Source organism: Numenius arquata, chromosome 5, assembly GCF_964106895.1.
Source record: "Numenius arquata chromosome 5, bNumArq3.hap1.1, whole genome shotgun sequence".
NCBI classification, from domain to species: domain Eukaryota; kingdom Metazoa; phylum Chordata; class Aves; order Charadriiformes; family Scolopacidae; genus Numenius; species Numenius arquata.
Window position 1 is genome coordinate 69955654 of NC_133580.1, and position 26951 is coordinate 69982604.

General features: G+C 47.3%; 1 protein-coding gene across 2 annotated transcripts in view; it reads left to right on the top strand.

Moving 5' to 3' along the window:
* The window catches only part of SLC4A4 (solute carrier family 4 member 4), a 198896-nt gene that overhangs the window by 145483 nt on the left and 26462 nt on the right, over nt 1–26951 (top strand). For both annotated transcript variants that reach the window (XM_074147199.1, XM_074147198.1), the window contains exons 9-16: nt 8706–8793; nt 10103–10257; nt 10696–10809; nt 12215–12389; nt 17672–17805; nt 21728–21999; nt 24678–24748; nt 26314–26502. In XM_074147199.1, coding sequence (XP_074003300.1) covers nt 8706–8793; nt 10103–10257; nt 10696–10809; nt 12215–12389; nt 17672–17805; nt 21728–21999; nt 24678–24748; nt 26314–26502 — 1198 coding nt within the window. The remainder of the gene's footprint in view (nt 1–8705; nt 8794–10102; nt 10258–10695; nt 10810–12214; nt 12390–17671; nt 17806–21727; nt 22000–24677; nt 24749–26313; nt 26503–26951) is intronic.

The window sequence follows — 26951 nt, forward strand, 5'->3', positions numbered from 1 at the left end:
TGTTGTGGCTCACGTTGCAAATTAACCCGAGTCTCGCAAATGTGAATATATCTTACATTCTTAAATATTTGCATTCACTGCCTGAAACTGCCTAGCTGTCTGGACCGTGAGTGTATAAATCTACCAGATAAAGTCCTGTTGGAATTCTTGGCAATATTACCCTCAGACCCGCGCTTGCCTGTTGTTTATCCTGTGGGGTAGTAGGGAAGAATTATCACTGTAGAGGTCCAGAGCGTCTGCTGTATGTGAGCACTATATAGTAGCACACACCAGAGCTGTAAAAAAGATGAGGATTAAAAGGTAATGAAGTGCACAAAGAGGGGAGCAGAGTTTCAAGGGGAGGCTGGAGGTGGGGGGGTCTGCGATGTCCCCTCCTCAGGTCTCTGCCGGTCCCTGCTGCTCCCATGTCCTTTTGGTATCACCTTCCAAAGGCTTTACTTTGCATTTCCCTTCTAATTACGGAGCTCAAATTGCACCTTTCCCTGATGTGCAAATACATATTTTATGCCGAAGGGTTTGAAGGGCTTTCGATACGGAGTGAAGGTCGTAATTTGAATTATGCCTGGAGGTTTTGGGGCTGTAATATTTTGTGAGAAGAGGCGTAGAACCACGACAAAACGTGTGGCTAGTGCATTACTGATACTGGAAAGAACCACAGCCGCTGTGTGGAATGGAAGTTATTATAATATGGGCATTAAAATCTGTACCTTATTTCCATGTGCAAAACAAAGGAAAAAGATGATCTAGTTTTGCTGTTTAGTTGCCTTTGAGTACCGCAGCAGCGTTTGTGTTTCGTGGAGTTTCATTCGGTGGCTCCTTACAATAACCACAACAGTTTGCACACACCGGGTTTTCTGGCAGGAGTACGGGGGGATAAAACTGCCTTGATTTTATAAAAGCTGATCCTTCATTCCTCAGCGTTACCGAGCTCTGTACACATCAGTATTTCAGCCTCAAAGCTGAATCCCACCTACTCTTTTTTTTTTTTTTAAAAAAAAAAAAAAACAACCACATCTCCAAATGCTTTTCAGCAGACCTAAAATTAGGTATTGTTTGTTTTGGTAGTGGGAGCCAGGAAGTTAGATCGAGGATTGCTGAACGACCTCGTTATTCAATAGCATTAATCAAGACAATATGTCCTTCCATGCCAGCGCTTTTTCCAGGAAATACTATTATCCCTTTGCCGTCCTCCAAACCAAATTCTAGCCCTAATCAAAGCAGGGAGGCTCATTAGTTGGCTTTCCTGAGTAATGAGGAGCCATTTGCGAAGGCTGCATCCTGTGCAATCCAATCAAGGAAATCCCATCAGGGCCCAGACGAGCTCTGATGGAGCGGGCGTCTCCTCGACCATCTCTCACGGCGTCCCTGCGGTGGGCCTGCACTTTACAGCCCTCAAGATGCTGGAGCTGGAGCCTTCAGCTTCCCCCGCTCCTTCTCTCCATCCGCACTTCTCCTTTTATTTTGTTAAATTATCAAATTCTGGTAAAATAGTCAAAACCACACCAATCAAAGCTCAGCAGTGCAAAACCACCTGGGGCTTCTAAGTAAGCAGGAGCCACTGTTTCAGCGCTGTGGGTGGCTGGAGGAGTGTGGTGACCCAGGTATATGGAGCAACCACAGCAGGACCTGCATCTCTGCATCCATCTCTCTCTTTAGAAAGCGCTGGATTGTTTTTATATGGGGTAGGTGGGGGGTTAAAAACTCAGGTTTCAGCGTGGCGCTGTGGCCACGCTGGTCTGTGACATGGAGAGGAGGTGGCCTTCACGTGGCCATCTATTCCCATGGTGACATCCATGGCTGGAGGTGCTTTTGCCCAGCAATCCAGGTCGTGTTTCTGTGTTATGTAGAAGTCTCATGCTCTGTAGCTCCAGATATACCAAATATAAAATCATAGGCTTTGAGCAACCTGGTCTGGTGGGAGGTGTCCCTGCCCAAGGGGAGTTGGAACATTGAGCTGGAACTCGATGGTCTTTGAGGTCCCTTCCAACTCTAACCATTCTATGATTCTACAGAATCCAGATTTCTAGAATCTAGATTTTCTAGAATCTATATATTTATAGAATCCAGATTTCTAGAATCTAGATTTTCGAGAATCTATATATTTATAGAATCCAGATTTCTAGAATCTGGATTTTTCTAGAATTCTATATATTTCTAGAATCTAGATTTTCCTAGCATCTAGATTTTCTAGAATTCCATCGAATCTATAGAATCATAGAATAGTTAGAGTTGGGCGGGACCTTAAAGACCATCGAGTTCCAGCTCAATGTTCCAACTCCCCTTGGGCAGGGACACCTCCCACCAGACCAGGTTGCTCCAAGCCCCCTCCAACCTGGCCTTGAACCCCTCCAGGGATGGGGCAGCCACAGCTTCTCTGGGCAACCTGGGCCAGGCTCTCACCACCCTCACAGCAAAGAACTTCTTCCCCACATCTCAGCTCCATCTCCCCTCTGTCAGTGTCAAACCCTTCCCCCTCCTCCTATGGCTCCCCTCCCTCATCCAGAGTCCCTCCCCAGCTTTCCTGGAGCCCCTTGAGGGACTGGAAGGGGCTCTAAGGTCTCCCCGGAGCCTTCTCTTCTCCAGGCTGAACAACCCATGAGACAGAGAAGAGCCTTGCCCTGGAGAGTGATGGTCATGGGGCTTGTTGGATCTGTGGCAGAGGGATGGGGACAGCCCTCCCGAGGGGCTGGGAGAAGGGAGGAACCATTCCCAGCCATGCTGTGGTGTCACACAGCATGCAGAAAGACACGAAGCCATCTCGATGGCTTTTCAGAGCGCTGACAGGGCAGGGTTTGCGGGGAGAGGGCAGCGGTGGCTTTCATTGGACTGGCTGTGAATCGGTGTATCGGCTGCATCTCTTACCTGGACCTCGGTGATGGAGAATTAAATGTGACGCCAAGCCCTGGAGAGGAGAAAGGCTCATGATATCTGTCGTCCCTGCCCTGTTTTGGTTTATTCACTAGTACTGTAGGAAGACGGAGGATTATGGTGTGCACAAGGCAGACAGCATTCAACATGTGGGCTTCCAGTTCAATGCATTACTTATTTTTGCTGGGGTTTGTTTTTTTTTTCCTTCCTCCACACATTCTTTGGCTTGTATTTTTCCTGTAAGTTGGAGAATTTTGGATGCTTTGGAGAAGTAAGATTTCCTGTGTAGAAATGACTCTTCCTTGGATGCATAAATTTTCTATATATTTTTTCCTTCGCGCTAAGTATTTGAAGTATTTCCTTTCCTTAAAAGTAAATTTTTACTTAAAAGAAAGCAGCAAGATCTGACAAACTTTCCAGGAAAAGTTTCTCAGCAGGGTCTTTTCGTACGGCCCTCGTAATAAAAACAGGGGATCTGAAATCGGTTGTAGAGAGATCCCAGCCTTTCACTGTGTCAGGTTTTGTTTTTGTTTTTTTTTTTACCGATGGGACTGAAAAAACCTTTAAGGACTTTGGTTTTCTCACGTTGAATTTAATTGCGCAGCGCTACGAACTCCTCGTTTTGGCAAGCGCGTGGCTACTGTGCTTGCACCATGGCTTGGGTATGGCAGCCTCTCCTCCGGACAGGGCAACAGATGCGGAGCCTTTTATTTTCATCAAAGAAATGTGCAATTACGTGTTCAGGTTCTGCTGCGCTAATGTAATGTTGATGGGGAAAAAAAGATGAAGAATGAGCAAGGGAGAGATTTTTTTTGGAGATAAGCTGCACAGACTTGCACAGCCTCATATGTAGTGCTGGGAAATCGCTCGCGTCTACAAGTCTCACACAAAATGAAGCAACTTGCCCAGAGGTCACTTAGGAAGCACGTGGCAGAACCGGGAGTCAGAGTCTCCTCCCTGGCTTCCTCACTTCAGCTTTTAGCTGCAAAGGCATCTCTTCTTCTTTGTAGGTGAGGATGACATGCGTGTCTTTCTCATTAATTACAGCGTTGAAAAGGTTTTCGGGGCTGTGTCCTTTATCAGCCTTTCCAGCAGAAGGACTTGCTCTGGGAAATCAGAGCTCCAGCAGCAAAGGACTACCTTTGTCTTCTGTGTTCATGTGTTGGACACCATGTGAGAAGTTTGTTGGTACCAACCATGTTGGTACATTGTCCAAAACATGAAGGATCACCTGTGTGAAATAGAAAACAGGCTGAACACTTCACAGTCTCCTTTCATTACTGCAATCTCCAGTTGTGCTCTTTTCATCAGTGGTCCAAGCCATAGATTCTGCTGGAAAAATACATCGAGATGTTGTTCTTTCAGCCCTTGAGTCCATCAACATATGTCTCTATTGGGAATGCGGGATGCCTTACAGGCATCTCATGTGGCGTCCAACAGCAGAAGGACCTCTTCCCCCCACCCCTCTCTAAAACAATAACATTTTCTCCAGGACCTTACTGAGTTTCCTTTGTGTAGGTGCCTTTAACCCTTATGGACTTGTTGCTCTGGCTTGCTCCAGGTTTGGGAGACAGGCATGGATGAGCAGGCTCAACTTGAATCTTGTTTTAGGTGCTCTTCCTCTTTTTTTTTCTTTTTTTTTAAATTTATTTTGGAGGCTGGGGACAGGACACAGGACGACCTTGTCTCCTGTGTGGTCAGCTTGCCAAGAGACCATGGTGAGGCTTGGTCCTGGGACAGTTTTCACCATGACCCTTACCCTGTATGGGAACTAGATAGTCTCAGACATTACAGATTTCTTGCAGGATGTCCCAAATGGATGGCAAAATATTAGTGCTTTGGAGCCTGTCTGTGTTGTATTCACTCCCCAGCTCCTAAGTGTGCTCTTCATGTGATTTCATGGAGTTTTCTGGCCAAATTTCTCAGAAGCATAGCACGTAAAGCCTTGTTGCCTCCTTGGCCAAACTAGGTTGAAGTTCTGCCCCGCAGTCTTTGGTGTCACCTCCCACCAAGGTCCAGGAGGGTTGTGTTTGCTCGTAGCAGGTTGTTTGCTCCATAACCCCACGTTACCAGGCTTGGGCACAGTGTTGCTGTGGTGCTACGTTTAGATCTTCTACATGCATTGGCTGGGTTTACAATGCATTGGTCAGGGCACATTTGTCCATTTCAAATTAGAATTACTCGTTTGTGAGAATGAATTTATTCTTCGTAGGTTTGGTGGCATAGTCCATATGGTTAAAAGGTGAATCATACATAGTTGGTGGTCATCATCTGCTTAAGAAGGGTGAAGCGTGCAAAAATGAGAGGAGGAATAGTGCTTTAGGTGAAGCAGAATAAATTACTGAGTTTCCAGGTCATTATCAGCTTGGAAGGATTCGGAGGGCTTTGATGGTGCTGTCATACAAAGTTGAAGACCAGGTGTCCTGGGTGCGAGGGCTGTCAGCCCTGCCTGGAAGCTGTTGTCCAGGACATTTGGGAGAAACATTAAATTTTATTACTGCTTCAGAGAGCCTTTGAGCTGAGTGATACGAGGTGGAACCTCACATTCCCTGCGTTGAAGCATCCTTAGCGATGTGAGGTATCAGAAATGGACACGCGTGCAGCAGAGAGGGGTTCTGCCCTGGCTTTCAGCGGCAGATGAGGAGGAGAGGAGAACGTCACAACTAGAAAGGAGGGCTTTCTTAGGTGGAAGTATTCTTAACTGAACGATACTAAACGCATGCAAACATAATCTGGTCCAAACCTCCAAAATGCATTAATGTTTTTGTGTTTATAATGTTTGGCCCTTTCAGAGGTCCTGTTCTACATGCTTGAAGGCAATTCTGAGCTGAATCAGTCAGGACAAAGAATTTAGAAAGTGTCACAAGCTGCTTGTTTTCAAGAGAGTTTTAGTAAATGCAAGAGCATCCAGGTACCTCTGTTACGTGTTGGAGGAGAGCCAGCTGATGTAATTATGTCAGAAGATGGTTAGAAAATGTCTCATTCCCCTGGAAAAATCAGGAGAATGCCGAGCAGCAACTTCTGAAGTTATGAACCCTTTTTTTTTTTTTTTTTTTAAATTAATACATTTGGATAATTTGCATCCTAGTGTTTTTTAAAAGAGTTGGCTGAGGCACAGTTTGTCTTTAATGTTGTTTTGTAATAACTCGTGAAATGGAGGGAAAGTTCCAGGAGGTAGGAGGAGATCGGAGGACATGACCTAGGCGTGTATGGCTTACTCACCTCTGCGTGAACCTCAGGTAAAATACTTGAAAGCCTCACAAAGAGCTTGATTAGGAAGCATTACTGTTGGTAATGCCAATTAATATGAATTTATGGATCCTGTGCTACTAACTTGATGCCTTTTTTTTTTTAATAGGACTGTAGATTTTTTAAATAGAAAGTACTAGTTTGGATATCATATATCTTATAAGACATTTGACTTAGTACCTTATGATATTTTGATTTAGGAAGCTAAAAATAATACAGTGCTTGTAAGGGGAGAGGTACTTCTGGTGAGGTGTCACACCTCTCAACCCTCTTCACGTTTTATCAGCAGCTTTTGAGAAAACATATAGTTAACATGGGTCACTTCATCTATGTATTTGCACTGACAAAACTGCCGGTTCTTGGATGATTTCCCCGAAGAAGACGCTGATGCATCAGAGAAGGTTCACAGAAGAGCCGTCAAAGTGACTAAAGAGAGGAGAAGAGCCTCAAAATGGCTTAGCCTAACTGACAGATGGCTATGGGTGACTGGATCAATAGGAGAAGATATTTAAAGGAATTTAATTACTGAGGCTTCTTCAATCTAGTGATGAGAGACAATCGAAATTTATGACTGGAAGTTGAAGCTAACCCGAATTCATGCTGGAAGTAACGTGAAAGGTTTTAGAGGAGACAGCTCACCAAAGGTTATAGTACATTTATTTTCTATTACTGATTGAAAGGTACGGCTCTAATTGGAAAAAAGGCTCAGGTCAGGAAGCTTTAAAGTTGTTTTGAGCAGCTATTAGCGTTTCTGTCTGAGCTTGCTGAAAATTGCCCCAATAATTCCCAGCTTTTGCTAAATTAGGTGAAATGGAGAAGTTGATCTCCTGCCATGTGACTTCTTCTGTTGCTAATTGCAAGGATGAGTTGATGCATAGACAGAGAGAGAGACTTTTATCTCAAGGTCACTAATTAGAGTCCTGAAGGCCTGAAATGAGACTGTGACCGGCACGATGGTCTCCACTGAAATCCCACAGGCCACCGAAGGTTGGCCATGGTGTGAGTTGGCCAACAGAAGGAACAGGGCTTTCTAAACAAGCCCATTGGCAAGCTGAAGAGGTGAGCATGAAGACAGATGTGTTTTCGTGCCATAGCCATGAACCAAATCTTTTTTCTGGGCCAAACCCAAACAGGGGATTTATAGGAAGCTCATGTTTCTACAGCCAAGGCTGTAGATGTTGTGTGAGTTTGCCAGTTTGGCAAACTGTTTGAGCTGCCAGCTTGGCATCTGTCTACAGCATGAAATCAACTTTAAAGTAACAGTATTTCTAGCAGAGGTAAAGGCTTTTACCAGTTCAGCATTGATATGAAACATAATTTAGGAACTGGGAGTGTCTAAGATAAGGCTTAGATCTTTCCTGAATTAGAATCATAGAATCATAGAATGGTTTGGGTTGGAAGGGACCTTAAAGATCATCAAGTTCCAACCCCCCCGCCCTGGGCAGGGACACCTCCCACCACACCAGGTTGCTCCAAGCCCCATCCAGCCTGGCCTTGAACCCCTCCAGGGATGGGGCAGCCACAGCTTCTCTGGGCAACCTGGGCCAGGCTCTCACCACCCTCACAGCAAAGAAGTTCTTTCTAGAATTTCTAATTTAAATCTCCTCTCTTTCAAGTTAAAACCATTACCCCTCATGCTATCACTACATTCCCTGATAAAGAGTCCTTCCCCATTTATTTGAATGGTGCTGTTATTTTTTTTTTCAATTTTTCATTCCAGGCCAGAAGGATCTTGGTACCTTTGAAGATCCAACCTTGAGGCCATACTTAAAACTTTTTCTAACAAGTGCCGGTTGAGAGGTCGGAAAACCCCAGCCACCTTTCACCAGCGTTCCCGTTATTCTGGCACAGCTGCTAGACAATTTTATTGGCAGAAGTATCCATTTTCCATGTATAGCCTTTTCCATTAAGGAATCTCATTAGAACATAATGCCACATAGACAAGTCCTGAGTCACAGCACGTCAGCACTGACCAAAGCAAGGACAGGAAGGGTAAAGAGCGGTCATTTCCTCTCTCCAAAGGTTTCATATTGTGGTGTTTTTCAAACTCATTAGCAGTGACTTGGATAGAGTTGCTGCCCAAAGAGATCATATAAGAAATTGACTCCTAATACCTTGTAGATGTAGTCGCCCTCAGTGATGGTGCCTACCATAACGTATGATAAGTCACCGTGGAGGTGGATGGGCTTTCTGTGGTGCACAGGACATGGATTCCCAACCGCTCTGCGCTGGAGCCCCATCCATCGTGCATCCATCACTTCCAGGAACTGGGCATTGGAATAATGTCCTTCCTTCCCCTCATCCCAAAGTCTGGGCTGCTGGGTGGTAGCGACTTCTGCACAGGGCTGTGATAGTATTTGGCCATAGTGGTCTCCAGGGTACTTTTAAGGCTTTGGGGGAGAAAAACACTGATTAGCGCCTTGCTTGTGCACATAAGTACGATGGGCTGCCGGGTGTAACCTCTACTCCCACATTAGCTGGTGGCCATTGGCAGCCTCTGGATCTCTAATAAGGGTCAGACTTTTAAAAGTTGAATTTAAAGCGATCCATTTTACAATCCTAAACGAGAACAATCTTTGTTTTATCAGATTTCTCTTCATTCTGCTGGGACCGAAGGGCAAAGCAAAGTCCTACCATGAGATCGGCCGAGCCATCGCCACTCTGATGTCAGATGAGGTAGGTGTCTTGACATCTCCTGTGTGAGATGGGTCCTCCCAGGTTTCACTTCATTAGCTAATAACGATGACCTTTGCTCCAGCGTGGTCAACTGGAATGGGCACGTGGGTGGGGTGCAGGTAAAGCTGAAATATCCAAACGTCACCTCCTAGTTCCATCTGTTTACGTAATTATTCCGTCCAGCTTCATGTTTTGGTAAAAGCATGACTGTAGGAAGGTTTTGTCTATCGTGTGCATTTTCCTGCTAGCAATCACTCTTTCAAATAGGCTATGAATTAATCTTTGAGTTACTCCTGTTGCGGTGTGTCACATTCCACGATGACAGTGACCCACAGCTACGCTCCAGGTAATTAGCGCAGAAATGGTCACGCCCAGGACACGCTCTGTATCCCGGGGCATTGCAATCCCTTCGTCATTCAGGCACTGCTCATATATTATCCATGAGTAGCCAGCAATTACTCGCTAATCATGCACCTCATTGAGATGACTGGGCTTTCAATATTCATTTACGGCTTCTTTCTTCCAGCATCCCTTGGGCTCTGCGCGTCTGGGCTGATTTACGTTATGTTTGTTTCTTGCTTTCTCCTTACGTGTTCTGCTGTCCTACGGTTCCCTTCATCACCGCTCGCCTGGTCTCAGCTCTTCTGTTTTCTGTCATTCCATAGCCCCAAAGTCCTCCTTCTGTTCTTACCAAGTCTGTCGCGTGGGCTGAGCAACCTTCACTCCAAGTAGTCCAAAAGATTTCTGTAAAATTCAACATTAATGCTCTTTTTCCTCTCTTCTCTCATTGGCTCTTCATCAGTAATACTAAGCCTTTCAGTGAAACGAGTTTGTGTTACTTTTTGTTACTTTTGAGTAAATATTGTCATCGTTTCTAGGTCACAGGGTTGAAAAATAACCTGTTTCTTGATAGACTGAAGTGGGTAGGAAAAGAGGATCGACACTTTTTTGCGGCTTTGTAAGAGTGGCTTCTCAGAGTATAAACAAAACTCCTTATTATAGGAAAACTTTTTTTTTGGATAAAAGAAACGGATAATTGCTTTAGTAACATTTTTAAAAGGTTAGAAATGTATATTTTGTTAAGAATTCAATATATACTGGCAAAACAGTCTCTATCATTCAATGACCAACCAAAGGGAAGGGCTTTCCTGAGGTTCAATACCCTTGTGCCAAGTGTCTTGATACTTTTTGAGAGGTTTTTGAGAATGAATAAGTTGGTTTTGTAAAATAAAACTCAGTAGCTGCCTCTGGAGTCTGGGCAGCAGAAAATGCAGACCTTTTCTCCATGGAGGCTCTCTTTTCCTGGCAGGTATTCCACGACATTGCCTATAAAGCCAAGGATCGGCAGGATCTGATCGCCGGCATCGATGAGTTTCTGGATGAAGTCATTGTGCTGCCCCCGGGGGAGTGGGATCCAGCCATCAGGATAGAGCCCCCCAAGTCTCTTCCTTCTTCCGATAAAAGGTAGTAACGGGAGGCAGGCGGGTTTAGCTCTGTGGTGAAGGACAGTGTGCTTCAGTCCCAAAAAGGTAATGGGAAGAGCTGGTGGTTTGGCTTCACCAGGTTTACTGATCAACTGTGGCATGACCCGCATCTTGTCTGTATTTAGAAAGTACTAGAGATATTTTCAGGTCTTTCTGAATAGCTGGAGGGAGGATGTTCTGAGCCCTTTAAGGTGATGTTGTAGGCCTATAATAACATACATAGTGGTCATCCAGCCTCTTTGGGGTTCTGCTTGGTCTTTCCAACATGCTACGTTCCACTGTGGCTGCCAGCAGGTCAGCCTCCTGGTCTCCTTTGTGCAACACAGCTTCAGGAAAGGCTGTGTGACACTCGTTTGGAGGAACTGTGTGGGGATTATGTTTTGTGGAGACCCTCACTTTAGTTTGCCTTCTTGCCTAGGAAAAACATGTACTCTGGTGGAGAGAACCTACAGATGAATGGAGACACCCCCCATGATGGAGGACACGGCGGTGGGGGCCACGGGGACTGTGAAGAGCTGCAACGAACCGGCAGGTGGGTAACGCACCACTCAATGTGATGGATCTGGAGTGCCCTGAGCAAGGTGACAATGTCTCCTGGCAGAACCCTTTCTCCTGTTCCACTTTCCATCCCAACATAGTTTGTGTAGGTCAAGCTGGAATCCCAACACGTGTCCTGGGGATTTTAGTGCCCAGCTTGAGGCTGTCTGAAGGGTTCTGGTCATCCAGGCTCAGCAAATTGCAAAGAGTCTTAAATGAGGGACTCGAAAATGAAAGAAGGCCCAGGTAGGTGTTGGTTGCCCAAAGCCTGTGAATTTTCACGAACCATAAGGGATGTTAAGGTGGTGGGTGCAGCTACAGTTTCCATTGCTGGAAGTTCTTTAGCCAAAAGCAGAGACGTTCCCTTTTCCAGACATTCTGTTGTAGCTGAATTGCAGAGATGAAGGCTTTTATGGGGCAGAAATACTGAAGGTAACAGAGCCTGAGGCCTCACTCTGCTTTATTACTCTGCTTCTATGCCATGTAAAAGTCGGTGAGAGTGAGAATGCAGTTCAGGTGGCCATAAAACAGCATTCTCAGCATTTCAGGGCCAATACACAGGGTTTTGTGGTGGCCTTGTGCCCTTCCTCCCACTCTATATTGATTTAAGTTTTCGTAGAATATCTAAATTCTAGGAGAAAAGTCTGAAATGACGCCTTGGTGTGTACAAGGCGATCAATAACATCCTGATTCTGGGTCAGAAAGTGGTGTGGGCCTGTCTGCCACATACCTGAGCGTCTGAGACGTCCTGGTGGTGGAGGTGAGCTGTGTACACGGGAACAAGAGGCAAAACAAGAACATTTTTCATGCCGGCAAGTGTCAGAGCCACCTGGAGTTTATAAGAGTTAAATACGGTCTTGTCTGTGATGGTACAAAAAAGAATCCATCTGCAAGTGGAGCTGTCTTGTTCTCCAAGACGATTTCACTTGCTTGCGTTTTTTCACTTCTTGTTCTTTTTCTGGTTAACAGTTTGAAGCATTTTTCCATTTAGCAGATTGTTTGGCTCACCCGACCCTCATGTCTGCCATGTAGAGAAGTTCAGGCAGGGATTTAGACTAGAGTTAATATATTTTATTACATCAAACAATATAGTTGGGGGAAAAAGAAAAACCCAACAGACAAGCTTCCCGAAATGCAAACTCTAGCGGTCTGTTGCAGCAGAAGTAGGGCTTGTGTTTCTGAAATCTGTCTCTTTCCAGCTGTGTCATGTGTTCAAGATTTTATCTTTCTTTACAGCATTATCTCAGCGATATCCCTGGACCGATAAGACTAGTATGTAATGTGATGATCTCACCCCTTTCCGATAATCCTTCATTTCTGGCGATGTTTCCCATTACTTATCTCGGTGACTTTCGCTGTGAAACATTTTGCCATGAGTCTTCTCTTGCTTGTCGTTTCAGATTCTGCGGTGGCTTGATCAAGGACATAAAGAGGAAAGCGCCCTTCTTTGCCAGCGACTTCTACGATGCTTTAAACATTCAAGCCCTTTCAGCCATTCTCTTCATCTACCTGGCCACGGTGACCAACGCTATCACCTTTGGAGGACTGCTTGGGGACGCTACGGAGAACATGCAGGTTAGCAGGAGCTTCTCAGGACAGCCACTTGCCTTCTGCTGTCTACAGTCAGAGTGGTGTTTGGCCACCGACAAAGCTTGAGTCCTGGGTACAATTAATAGAGGTATCCTGTGTTTCTACTGGAAGTTGGCTTGCTTCTCTGCTTTGGCTTTGAAGAATTATACAAGCAGTTACCTTACATGGTGTTTGAAAGGTGGCCAGGCGACAGAGAAGGTCCTCGCTCCTTCTATATAGAGAAGTTCCTCTGATCTGCTCTCTGTGTTTGTCCGCAGTCTCAGTCCAATTAAGTTCACTAAGTCTGATTCAGGCTTTCCATGTCATCAGAGCACAGCCCTGTATCCTCTGTGTGACTCTTAACAAGCCCTGGACTTGTGCCTCTCCGGTGAACGGAAAATCCTAAGATTGGTAGGAAAGGGAGTCACTCAGGAGATGTGACTTGTCTCGCAGATAAGGAGAGGAGAAAAATGCGAGTTCTTTAGAAAAGACAAATTTTGTAATAGAGGAAGCTCAGATACTGAGAGCCCTGGCTCAGTTTTAGATGGAGTCTAAAGGAAAGGGTTTCTGTGTTGACACTGCCATAGGTCCTTCGTAATTCTGGGGCAGAATTAGGCTCTAGCAGAGTGCTTTAGTATTCCTTTGGCTTTTGGAAGAGGAAGAAAACGTAAGTTGTATTTAGATCATTTCAGTGCAGCCATGTTGAATCTCCTAACAATAATTAAGCTTGTAGTGGCAATGTCTGAGTAATTAATTTATGCTGGTTTAATTAAACCAAACCTAGAAAAGGGGGGCACCTATCCGGAGCTCTGTACTTCCCCGTGATAAATTACAGGCTAGAGTAAGAGTCAGTCACCGGTGGAGTGACAAACTCCACAGACTCACAGAATGGTATGGGGTTGGAAGGGACCTCTGGAGATCATCTCCTCCAACACCCTGCAGAGCAGGGGCACCCACAGCAGGTCCCACAGGAACGTGTCCAGGTGGGTTTGGAATGTCTCCAGAGAAGGAGACTCCACCACCTCTCTGGGCAGCCTCTTCCAGGGCTCTGCCACCCTCACAGCAAAGAAGTTCCTCCTCATGTTGAGATGGAACTTCTTATGTTCAAGTTTGTGCCCATTCCCTCTTGTCCTGTCCCTGGGCACCACTGAAAAAAGACTGGCCCCATCCTCCTGACACCCACCCTTGAAGTATTTATAGGTGTTGATCAGATCCCCCCTCAGTCTTCTCTTCTCCAGACTAAAAAGACCCAAGTCCCTCAGCCTTTCCTCAGCAGAGAGATGCTCCAGGCCACTCAGCATCTTTGTAGCCCTCTGCTGTCCCCTCTCCAGCAGTTCTTCTGGAACTGGGGAGCCCAGAACTGAACACAGTACTTCCCTCTCCCCTGTGTAAATACAATTTACCTCCTCCAAAACTCAGCTCCACAGCAGTCGTGCAAGTAAACACGTGAGGCACAGCGTTAAAAAGAAATAATAGCAAATGGCAGTAGAGAATGGAAAGGGATCCACCAGGGAGCACCAGTCATCTCTCTGCTCTGCCTCTGCAGGAGGCACAATCTTCAGAGTAGGGGGAGTAAGGGGAAATGTTAAAAATTTAGTGCACATAATCACTTTATTGTGTCCAAAACTCTTTTCTGTTACCTTTGTATGCCATGAACATTTATTACAGAGTAGTAAAATAGGTTTTTTTGCCACTGAAACTGTCAGTATAGTTTCTTAATGCTCACCAAAAAAAAAAAATATTTTTTTTTTTAAAAAAAGAAGGACCTTGCATTTCAGGACGTTGTAGGGGTGATAAGAGAAGGTGGGTGTCCAGGAGAAGAGCCCGTAATCCCTGTTCTCCTGGGAAGCCCCTCTCCTGTCTGCCACCTGCCAGGGGTTGATGCATAAATGTGTTTGGTTTAATATCTCTCGTGCTGGAGTGAGGTTATTCTTCCAAGAACCTCACGAGCCTTCACGATGGGGTTAGAACAGAGTGTGCAACCTCCCTCTGATTTAAAATGGTATGCGTCTGGTGAATGTGACGGTTTCATTTCGCCAAAGTGTGTCTCAGCCATACTTTGAGCTGTGAGTTCACATACCCTGTCCCCCTGCCCCCTGTAGCCAGTTTGCCGTTAAACTTCAGTTCACAGAAGTGCAGGAAAATCATCACCGAGTTGCTAGAAAAACCAAAATCCCTCCAGTCAGTCCATACCATAGCCAAGGCTAACGCAGGAGAACGTTGGCTGTTATTTTCTAATTTGTGCACTTCAACATTTACTTGCTTCTCACGTAAACCCACCAGTTGAATTTACTGGTTTTTATTTATATACTGATTTAAAATTGAAGTACCGGCAGTTTTCTCTGAACGGTTCACTGCTGGATGAGAGGTTTAGAGAGACCGGGCACAACTGGCTTATTTTTGCCATCTCCCTTCAATAAACTATTCACCATCCTTGTTTAAAAAGGCATTGGGTCTCTTGGCTGCTGTGGGAGCCTGGGAAGGGGGTTGACTACAGATTGGGCAAGATTGTGCGTTCTTCACCCCTGGATCATCGGAACCAGAGTGAAGCATCCCAAAGTGAAGCATCCCTGCTCAGTGGGATCGGAGTCCAGGTTCACGTCCGGTGTTGCTCAAACCCTTCCGTATTCCCGCAGTGGGAAAGCGTTTGGAAGCATTGGGTTTGTGTAAGGCATATAAAAGCATGAGCTGTGCCCAATCTTTATACTCCAAAATGCAAGGGGAGGTTGTTCCTCTACGGCAGAGGAACAGCACCTAGAAGTCCAGATATTTTGTCCTTGTAGAAAACGGTAGTTTTGGGTCTGTCACATCACACTTTATACTTCTTGTTTCTTGTAAACAATTATGTGACTACCGCTGGGTCAGGCACTAAAAACCACCCGTCCCACGCTGCCTGCCCTGGCCAACGTTTCTTTAAAAGCTCACTTCGGAGTTTTATATTTCTGAGAAAAGACACTATTCTTAGCTACAGACACGTGGAAGAATGCAGGGAAAAGAGATTCCAGATGCGCTGGCTGCAAGGGCCCTCTCGGTGAGTAATGCGGGAGGAGCGAAGGGGCTCAGCTGTGCGAATGCCATTCCTGGCCCCCAGAGCAGTTGTCTCATCCTCACCGGGCCCCCAAAAGCAGCAGTAAAGGCTCCGTGTCCCATGTCAAAGTCTGTTGTGGAGTCTCCTTCTCTGGAGATATTCAAAACCCACGTTCCTGTCCAACCTGCTCTGGGTGACCCTGCTCTGGCAGAGGGTTGGATGAGATGATCTCCAAAGGTCCCTTCCAACGCCTACCTTGGTGTGTGATCCATCTACGCAGGTTGCAAGGCATCACAGCAACCAGATCTTTCTCACCCTGATGCCTCCAAGGGACAGGGCTGAGCATTTCTTGTGTCCTTAGAAATGGAAAGGACCAAGGATGTCACCTCCTGCCAAGACGAGGTCATTTCTGTTCCCTCTATAGCAGCTTCTTGTGCTGCTGCTCTAATTACCCAGGCAATAGCAGTGCTTGACCACTGGTATGTTGAGATCATGTTTGTGGCCAGAAAAAGTGGTTTATGATTGCTTTAGAGAAAGTTCTGCTAGTAATTTAATAGATAATAAAAAAATGTTCTGCTCTACATAGTAACGTACTGGTTGGACGTATGACAGTATGAATACACTTTCCTCAGAGTAAACAGTAACTTGGGTCTTTCCAAGGAAGAAAGCCACAAAACTTAATTTAAATTCTTGCCGTTACCACGGATAAGAGAGAAAACCTGCAGCCCCGACCCTGCCGTTTGTCATGGGTGGAAAGAAGTCTCTGTGCGTGCCACTAATTGCTGGTGGCTCAGCACGTGCAGTGTTAATGAGGCTGCCGATCCAGACACGGTTACGGTGAAGCACATAAGCCTGTGCTTAAATCTGGCCCTGGTTGGCTGTTGGGTAATTATTCCTGGAGAGGGGGATGCTGGCGGCTGCACGTCTTACTCAGTAGAAGATGATGCTCTTGTTCCTTTAAAACGCTGTCGAGTGTAAACAGATTAGTTTCCATAAGAGCAAACGAGGTGAGGTCCAGCCAACTCTGCCATTTTTGTAGAAGGGCGCACGCTCGGTCAATAATCGCATTTTATTGCCATTTATATTTCGTCCACATTTTGCATTTTAAAAGTAGGTATTGTCCAGCTATACTTGGAGATGAAAATCCAAGAACGCATCAAGCACGCTTTTTTATCCTTCTCCAGCGAAGCTGTTTGGCCACACATGCCAGAGGGAATTGTAGAGCCTGTTAAATATGGAATTTATTACTTGCTGGTGACATCTGATGAACTTGGGTCTCCACACGACTGCTGGATGAAGTAGCCTTGTTTGGTTTGTGTCTCACTTAACGAAACAGTTACTTGAGAGGCATCTTGTTTATCTCAAAGGAGCGTCTGCTCAACTGGAGAAAGGAAAACACCCACCCTCCGTTGTCCTGGAGGATGTCAGCGCTGTCCTCTGGCCATCCTCTGCCCTGCAAACCTGGACTGTTACTGTCAACAATGTGGGAGATGCTCAAGGAGTTCTCAAATCCTTTCAGTGGTCTTTGAAAACACTCCCCTCCCCTCGCCAAATAGAAAATTAGGGTCACGGAGATGCTGGGAGGGCTGGAGCCCCTCTGCTGGGAGGACAGGCTGAGAGAGTTGAGGGGCTCAGCCTGGAGAAGAGAAGGCTCCGGGGAGACCTTAGAGCCCCTTCCAGTCCCTCAAGGGGCTCCAGGAAAGCTGGGGAGGGACTCTGGATGAGGGAGGGGAGCCATAGGAGGAGGGGGAAGGGTTTGACACTGACAGAGGGGAGATGGAGCTGAGATGTGGGGAAGAACTTCTTTGGTGTGAGGGTGGTGAGAGCCTGGCCCAGGTTGCCCAGAGAAGCTGTGGCTGCCCCATCCCTGGAGGGGTTCAAGGCCAGGTTGGAGGGGGCTTGGAGCAACCTGGTCTGGTGGGAGGTGTCCCTGCCCAGGGCAGGGGGCTGGAATTCAATGGTCTTTAAGGTCCCTTCCCACCCAAACCATTCTGTGATTCTATAAAATACAATATAGCATTATTAACTCTGGGCCTCAGAAATGAGAAGAGGGATTGTTGGTTGTCCTGAGTAACTGAATTTGTGGGATGAAGACAAGGTTGTGTGCAGCAGGAGAGGGCAGAAGATGGTCTTCCCTTAGTCTTGGACATATCGGCGTACAGGACACGACCTGTCCCTGATGTAACTGCTCATTTTCTTGCAACAGCACTAATAGAAAGGGTTATTTGGTGGAATTCACTTCTCCCTGTGTCTACCCTAGGGCGTGTTGGAGAGCTTTCTGGGCACAGCAGTCACCGGTGCGATATTTTGCCTTTTTGCTGGTCAACCTCTCACCATTTTGAGCAGCACAGGACCCGTCCTTGTCTTTGAGCGGCTTCTCTTTAATTTCAGCAAGTAAGTACCGGGACGGAGGGGGGAGGAGGGGAGGAATGTCTCGCAGTGATGAAATACCAGCTGGGGAATGAGATGGCCGGCGGTGGGGAAGGAGGGGATTTAGCACTTGGAATGAAACATCTCTTTGTTGCTCATTGAGATCGCAGCACAATCACATTGGGGATTTTCCCAGGCACGCACGTCCCAGAGCGCTGCCCGCTGTGGGGGCGTGCATCTCCTCTTGGAAGTTCTTGGCCAGGTCTGTCCTCCACGAGAAGGTTGCAGTAGTTACTATCGGCGCGTTCCTCCTCCCCAGCCAAGCATGGGCTTCCCTGGCTGCTTCCCGTAGGAGTAAAGAAAGAAACCCAGCTCTCGGGGATTTCACTAACAAAATCCCACAGGTCTCAAAGTTACCACAAAGTTGTCCTTAAATCCGTACTGATTTGAAGTAATTGCTATTAGACCAGGCTGGACGGGGCTTTGAGCAACCTGGTCTAATGGGAGGTGGGGTTAGAACCCCATGGCAGGAGGTTGGAACTAGAGTGGTCATGGAATCATGGATTCATGGAATGGTCTGGGTTGGAAGGGACCTTTCAGATCATCGAGTCCAACCGTCAACCTAACACTGACAAAACCACCATTAACCCGTGTCCCATACGATGGTCCTCACTCCCTGAGAAGTGACACCACAAACCCTACGGCAAAATTTTGGCAGTAGCGGTCTCCAGCCGTAAATCGTGACATTATGGTCTTTAAGGTCCCTTCCAACCCAAACCATTCAATGATTCTATACTTACAAAAGTAAAAGTACTGATGATAGAAACAGCTCTGGATCTCTGTCCCCAGAATTCCTCGGCAGAGCTTTGCTGCCTTACATGCTCTTGGTTGTTTTTTTTTTCCCCTTTTAACTGGTATCAAGAGGTTCTGCTCCCTCCCCACCGTGTCAACGTTGGTGCAGGGGTGGTGGCTGACATCCAGCGCTAAAGGCAGCCCGTTTTGTTAGGGGTTCTCATTTACTATTCCCACATCTGCAACGCTGGCAAAATACAATGAGAATCCCTACAGGAATCAGCGTATTCGTCGGTGATTTTACACGTCGGGCTATTGATATTTTGGACGCTGTTTTGCAAGGAGATCATGGTAGGTTACGCAGAAAACGCCCCAAATCACTCCTAGCCCTCCCTTCCCCATCGGGGAGCCTCGGCAGCGTGGCGAGTTGTGAAGGGCTGGTGTTTGGGTAGAGAAAACCAAGGGCTTTTGGAGTTAAGGTGTTACTGGGCTTCCTTTCCAAAGCAGTCGCCTGTGATGCGGAACAGCTCTTTGGCCCTTGGCAGTTATTTTTAGAAAAGGTCTATTGAATTATTAAGCTGGGCAGGGCTGCGGGTTGCAATAAGGCAGGAGACATGGTATATGTTTGGCCGTTTAATTGTATCTCCTTCCTCATTACATTTAATCTCTGCGGGTAGTTACTCAGAAATAATGGAGAGCGTGGAATCCTGTCTTTCCGGTGAATGCCCCACGTGTTGGAGAAGTCCTTTGAGGTACAGACAGCTTCTGCCGAGGAGGACAGTGTATTTCCCCGTGTCGGTGTTATTTGATAATCAGGGTTTGAAGCCCAAATGGCCCCTCGTCGCGCTGGAAAAAATGCATAAAAAATTAGACCAGCCCAGGGAGGGAAACTGGAGGCTGCCGACGGCGAGAGCTCCGCAGCAGAGCTGGGGGGGGGGGGGGGGGGCACCTTTCTTTTCTTTCTTCGGCTGGAATAAATGCATAAAATCAGGAGCAGACGTGCTACAGCTGTTTGCATCGGGCAGGCAGGTCAGAGCCCAGGTGCAGCACGCGGAAGGCAGGAAAAAAGCATGACGGAAAAACACTTTGCACGGTTTTGGGAGGGAGAAGGTGGTTATTTTTAACCCGAGGAGGAGGCGGTGGTTATAAAAGCCATTGTCCTAACAACCAGCTGGAGCAGAAGGGCAGGATTTTTCGAGGGAATCTTTTCTCACAAGGAAATTGGAACCGAGTGCTGTGATTTTTCAATAACGCATTTGCGGTTGGTCGTATTCACAACACCCTGTTCCCTGCTGGGAGCAAAATTAGAAAGACCTTCCCATCTACCGATTCATTTCAAATTTGACTGTGTGTGTGTTTGTGGAGAGATACCTAAAAAAGCCTGGCGTACCCAGCCGTACATCCAGCTTTGGGTGCCTGCAGGAGCGTTGCTGGCAGAGTGAGCTGATGCTACAGGACACCCCGGGTCAACTCGTTATCCTGAGCATCTCTCCGATGCCCATTGTGGAATTAAAGTGGGTTTCCAAGTGAGAAGCAAGGTGCTGGGCTCCCCAGGAAGGCAGGACCCCAGCCCTTCTGCCTCCCAGCCACAAAAGGGGGCTGTTGGGAAAGTTTCCCCTCCAGAAAGAAAATTAATCGTGGCAGAAGAACTTTGGGCGTTTTATTGTGTCTGTGAAATATCCTGTGCTTTTCCGTTTGCTCTGTGAGCTTCAGAAGTGCTGCAGCACTTGGAGGAGTAAAAAGAAAAAAAAAATTAAAAAAAATAGTTTAAAACCTTTAGAAGTTCTTCAATGGTGTGCAGTCAGGATGCCATCTGGGCTTCTGCCAGCCGGTCAGATGGACGGCTGCTCCTGCTCTCTGAGGTGCCGACTCCGGATATTTCAGAGACCTGTCACTGGGGTCTTTTATTAGTATTATTATTATTTCCCTTCTCTTTTTCTGAATCATCACTTTGTTTCTTCCTTGCTCCTGACCCCTCTTCCAGGTCAGACTCTCAGTGTGAGAAGGCTGCAAGCCCTCCCTGAGATGTTTGTGTACGGAAAGGAGAAAGCCTTGCAGAGGCGTGTCTTGAAGAAGGCATGTCTTGAAGACAGCGTATCTTGAAGACATTGAAGTCTCTTGAAGATGGCTTTTGCTGTTTTTTATTTGAAGCCGTGCTCACAGGGAGAGACATTCAGTTTCTCTTGCACCACTTGACGTAGTTGAGGGAAGGAAGGGATAAACTCCTGGGTCCCATCCCCTTCCCGGAGCTTTCTGACACTGTTAGAGACTTTGCTCTGAGACCTTCCACAGAAACTGCCCATCCTCCTCTGTCCTTCAACACTGCAGGGCTCCTGGCTTCCAGGGAAGACCAGCTGCCAGCCATACCACCTCCCACTCCTTTCCCAGAGCAGGTAGCCACCTTTCTGGCAGGGACTTATCTGCTCCAGTGTTGGCTTTTTGCCTTTGTTTGGTCCTAAGAGCCTGCCTTGGGACTCTGAGCCATCAGGGCATGGCCTCAAGGGGCAAACAAGGGGCAAACAAGGGGCAAACAAACCTCTTGGGAAGGAACAATGGAGTTTGCTCCACCGTTCTCCGCAGCAGCCTGCCACATCCTGGCACCAGGGTTTGTCATCTTCTGCTTTGTACTTCTGGATCTTCTCCTGCTGATGTTTTGGTTTCTGCAGAAAGCGCAAGGGCCCAAGGGGTGGAAATGCAGGGTGTGAGGCTTGGCAGGAGATTGCTTTTCTGAAGACTTGTAAACTGTGGTTACGTCTTCAGCTGGTGGAAAGCTGCTGGAGATGAGCTGCTCTTGGTCTGGACAGCTGGGTGTTTGGGCCTTGACAGCTCTGTGCGTGTTGGCCAAGGGAGGGATTTTACTGGGAAGCCTAGAAAGAGCTTGAATTCACTGGTAACATTTATCAGCGGAGGCGTAAGCCAGACTGATCACTTCTGCATGGTTTTCTGCTGCCTTGGTTATTAAACTGCACCACAGACATTTATGGAGTTGGCTGGCTCTTGGGGAGCCTAAAAACATAAAGAGCCTGGCTCTAGGGGACACTCTCATTGAGTCTAAATAAGCACAGGTCCCAGAGGCTCTGTGGTCACCACTTCTCATGGGAAGTCACAATCCTGGGTGCATTTATCTAACCCCCATATCTTTCCCTGCCTGCAGAGACAACGATTTTGACTACCTGGAGTTCCGACTCTGGATCGGCCTTTGGTCAGCCTTCCAGTGTCTCATTCTTGTTGCCACCGATGCCAGCTTCCTGGTCAAGTACTTCACCCGCTTCACCGAAGAAGGTTTCTCCTCCCTTATTAGCTTCATCTTCATTTACGATGCTTTCAAGAAGATGATCAAGCTGGCAGACCATTACCCCATCAACTCGGAGTTCAAGGTGGACCATATCACGCATTACTCTTGTGCCTGTGAACCGTTAGATCCAGGTAAGAGAATGTTTAATTAGCTCCTCTCCAATTTGCAGATAGGAGATTGCATTTCCTTTCTCTTTCTATTGTGCTGCGGCCCAGACAGGAAATTAATCCTTCTTCAGATATCCTGTCTTAGCCTTATTTTGAAGCTGGGGGGTGAATTTCACCCTTCATGTCAACTGGGGTGTCTTTATAGTCAATGTTCCTGGGACTCCTCCATGTGAGCATCACTACCAGTGGAGAAGCTGTCTCTGTCCCCTGGTCTCCTTGCATCCCTGTGTCTGTTAATTCTGAGTGGCCTTCCTCTGAGAAGGGGCTGTAGGGGCAGAAGTGGTGGCCATGGTCACTGCCACAGTGCTGGGGTCACTCCTGGTATCCGCCGTGTCACTTTGTCGAGTGCAGGAGCTGGGTTTATCAGGGCGTTACCCAGACATGGGTGGTTTTCCACCTCCTGGCTGAGGTGTACGAGTGGAAAAGCACAAACAGTTCCTGGCTGGAGCGGAAGGGAAGCGTATCCAGCAGTTCAGCCTTATCACTAGAGCGTGGGCTGCAAGGCAGGTAGAGCCACCATACATATGGATCCGGGAACAAAAGGTCACCAAACCCAAATATATAGAGAAATGCGCTGGCTGTTACCATCAGAGAAGCTGTGGCCACTCCTAGGATCCCTCAGACAATGGGGAGTGAGTAAGAAACTTGGTCTGTGCTCAAAACAAACTTCAGGTTATCTGGACATACCTGTCAAACAGGAAAAGCTTCTGGTTGCTGGTACCTGCCTCTGCGCAAAAGGTGTCAGGAACCGGATCTCTAGGAGCTGGGTGCCTACGTTAGTTAGAAACAGAATTTCCTACGTTGGAAGGGACCTTTCAGATCATCTAGTCCAACCATCAATTTGTCCAGCCATCAGTTTGTCCAACCATCAAGTTACTGAATGTAGGATCTCGTTAGGATGTCGGTCTGGTTCTGCTTCCATTCAAATGGCGGGTGTTTTCTTTTTCGGAGGTAGGGCGATAGGGAATGGTCAATGCCAAGTTGAAAGTCTCCGCTTCCCATCTAAACGCCTCTGGGACAGACCCAGTGCCCAGGGCAAACGTGGCGGTACAGCCGGGATGTGTAGAGGAAAGGGAGCATGTGGCAGAAGCCCACATGTAAAGATGACCTTATCGTCATCATCTCCACGTGCTTCTTCCTTAGTTTTTCAAGTAGCATTGAATAAACCTTGAACAGGAGTGACCAGATAGTACTGGAGGCTGATACATGTGTGTGTCCGTATGGCTGGGGCTCTGCGTAAACCCAGACAGCATCCCTGAGCAGAAGACAGCACAGATTTATTCCTGCTCCTTCAATAAGCCCATTTCCACCTGGAGCACTGTGTCCAGCTCTGGAGTCCTCAGAACAGGAAGGACATGGACCTGTTGGAGCGGGGCCAGAGGAGGGTACAGAGCTGCTGGGAGGGCTGGAGCCCCTCTGCTGTGAGGACAGGCTGAGAGAGTTGGGGGAGTTCAGCCTGGAGAAGAGAAGGCTCCGGGGAGACTTTAGAGCCCCTTCCAGTCCCTCAAGGAGCTCCAGGAAAGCTGGGGAGGGACTCTGGATGAGGGAGGGGAGCCCTAGGAGGAGGGGGAAGCGTTTGACACGGAAAGAGGGGAGATGGAGCTGAGATGTGGGGAAGAACTTCTTTGGTGTGAGGGTGGTGAGAGCCTGGCCCAGGTTGCCCAGAGAAGCTGTGGCTGCCCCATCCCTGGAGGGGTTCAAGGCCAGGTTGGAGGGGGCTTGGAGCAACCTGGTGTGGTGGGAGGTGTCCCTGCCCAGGGCAGGGGGTGGCACTGGATGGGCTTTAACATCCCTTCCAATCCAAACCATCCTATGGTTCTATGAAAATCCAGGTCATGGATTTTACTTGTCAGGGGCCCGGCAAAGATCACCTACACATATCTGGACTACTTGTTTGGACCCTTGTGGGATTTCAGTAGTATAAAAGACAAATGCACTTACTGTTTCTCCAGCTAAACAGATGTGAGCTGTGCGATACTTTAATACAACTTAAATATTCTCGTCAGACATAAGAGTACATGCAAAACCTAAATAAAATATGAGGACATCGTTGACAAGCCTATTTTCAGGAAGGATTGCATTTCTAAATGAAATTTCAAATAAATTATTTATCACCCCATGAAAACAAAAGGAAAACACGTATCGTTGTCACAGTGAACACTGCCCCTTTTTTCAAGGAAATTATCTCCATCCTGCTCATTCCAATTACTCTTCAGCTTTTTTTTTTTTTTTAGCTCAAAAAATGTGTTCGTGCTGGATTCTGAAATCCATTTTGCTTTTCTGGCTATCTTTTGTGCGTTAATTTTAAATTAATAATTAGGAGTGTTCTGTGGGTATTTATTTTAACCCAGAAGTCATTAGAAAAATATTGCAAAACCATGAAATATTATATTGTCTGTCTGCTTTTCTATATTTTTTTTACAATGGACTCCAAAAAAAACCCCGTTAGGTTTGGATTATGTTTCACTGAGCCTTTTCTTTCCATTTTTTTTAAAGTGGTTGATGCTTTTGAGTCAGCCTGAAATGGTACTTTTGACTCGCTTTACAGTTTGATGGAGCTAAGAAATGATTTAATGGTTGAAATTTCCTTTTCCTTCCTTGCCCCACACTCACGGTACTGCTTTTTCCGTCCTCTCTTGCAGTTAATAGCTCGTTATTTAACGGGACGACGGTGCCGTCGGCCAATGAGCCGTTCTACTCCTCTGCTGAGACGGTGAGTGCCCTTTGGGAGGAGGGGGATTATCTGCCCTCGGGAAGGGCTGTACATGCCGTGCCTTTCTGCCGGGCTCTGCCAGCGGGTCAGGGGTTGATCCCACGGAGAAAAACCCTCCCGCAGACACTGTGAAAACATGACACTGCCCCTTTTGGCACGTCCACTTGATCCTCCAAGGATTTCTCCTAGTCCTGTGTACGGAATACTGTGTACAGTTTGATACACAGGTTGCCCAGGGAAGCTGTGGCTGCCCCATCCCTGGAAGTGTTCAAGGCCAGGCTGGATGGGGCTTTGAGCAACCTGCTCTAGTGGAGGTGTCCCTGCCCAGGGCAGGGGGGTTGGAACTCGATGATCTTTAAGGTCCCTTCCAACTCTAACCATTCTATGATAATATCGATTAACTGCTAATCACGGCCACTTTCTCGCAGTCTGATCTGTGTGTGTTGACAGGATGCAGATGGTTCTCCCAGGGGATTAGTCAGGTCCTCGTGTCCAGGGCTGTAATAGTAGGAGTTTTGTGGCCACTTTGTCCTTTGGAAGGTCCCGTTTCCAGCCCATTCTTTGATTTTCATAGAATCATAGAATGGTTTGGGTTGGAAGGGACCTTAAAGATTATTGAGTTCCAACTCCCTGCCCTGGGCAGGGACACCTCCCACCAGGCCAGGTCGCTCCAAGCCCCCTCCAACCTGGCCTTGTTGCTAACTCTGGCTTTTCCACACCTCACTCTGGTGGTGAGTCTTGGAGGCTGAGAAGAAAGAAATGGAGCTTGACAGGGTCAGAAGCGTTTGTGTTTGATGCAGGGTTGAGTTGTTGAGTTGTTGTGTTGAGAATAACAACGTTCTGCTGCCAAACACAGATCCTACCTGCCTGTCCTTCTTTTCATGTGGTGGCCACTCTTGTGTGTCATCAGGTGGCCCAGCAGGAAGGGAATGGTTTCTGAGCTGGGCACTGTTTGCAGGCACTAGGAGCCCGAGACACGAACCTGAAGGCCAGGAGCGTTGCTCCAGGTACCCGAGGGGGCTGGTCCCAGGGTGAAGAAATAGCAGTGAGGTCTCCTGATGGCCAGGCTGCACCTCATGTCCCCGTTACTGCTCCTTGCCCACCTCCATTGGCTGGTTGTAGTCCCTGAGCATCTGAGTTGGCTGCCTCTGGAAGGGCTGGAGATGAGGGTCTCCTCCTCCAGCAGAATATAATGCCTGGAGAAGTTCTGAGCAGCCCCCAGCTTTGATACAACCTAGCCATGGGGAGAAGAGTGCCCATTGATGCTTCTGTTCCATTAACAGGAATGATTCTTCTTGGGGTTTGTGGGTTTAGCATTTGATGGTCAGTCTCGGGAGAAGGGAGGCATGCCTGAGAGGAAGGCAAAGAACTGAGGAAGGCCTCATATCATCCTCTGTCCAGGATAAAACCCTTTCTACATGTGCACAAGGATTTGTAGCCTCTGTTCCGTCCCTCCCTTTTCCTCCCAGTGTTTTCCCTAGTGCCCCGTCCCCGTTCCTGTCCTAGCACCAGCAGCGTTGGCATGAGCGCGGCGTGATGGAAATGTTCTCTGTTTTTTTCTGCAGTACAACACCACCATTGACTGGTCCTCTCTGACAACAAAGGAGTGCTTGAAATACGGGGGACAACTTGTGGGCAACAACTGCGACTACGTCCCTGACATCACCCTCATGTCTTTCATCCTCTTCTTTGGCACTTACACCTGCTCCATGGCCCTGAAGAAATTCAAGACCAGTCGCTATTTTCCAACCACGGTAAGTATCTCCTTTCACCCTCGCAGTCTGTTTCTTTCCTCTCCCACAGCGCAAAGATCAGCCTTCCTTTTGGTATCGCTGTCCCCCGCAGAGGCAGAAGCGCTTTGCAGGGAAGGCAGCTTGATTTGGTTGAGATACAAACATGGTTAATTAAGGTACGTCTGGGATGGCTTCTCGGTGCTTCTGGAGGGCAGGGGTAAAGCAGCAGAAGAGCCGAAAAGAGCCCGTCATGAGAATTTGGCAGTGATTTTAAAGGTGCTGACGACAACACTTCCAGGCTGAGATATGCAATGATGTAGTTTATCAGCCTTAAGAAATCGGAAGAGGAGTCCTTCGGGCATAAATATAAATATATATATATATAGCATCAGCTGGCCATTCTCAGCATCAGATCCACAGCTTAATGGGATGTACTGACTCTGGGGTAGGATGCAGGGATGTCCTACAGA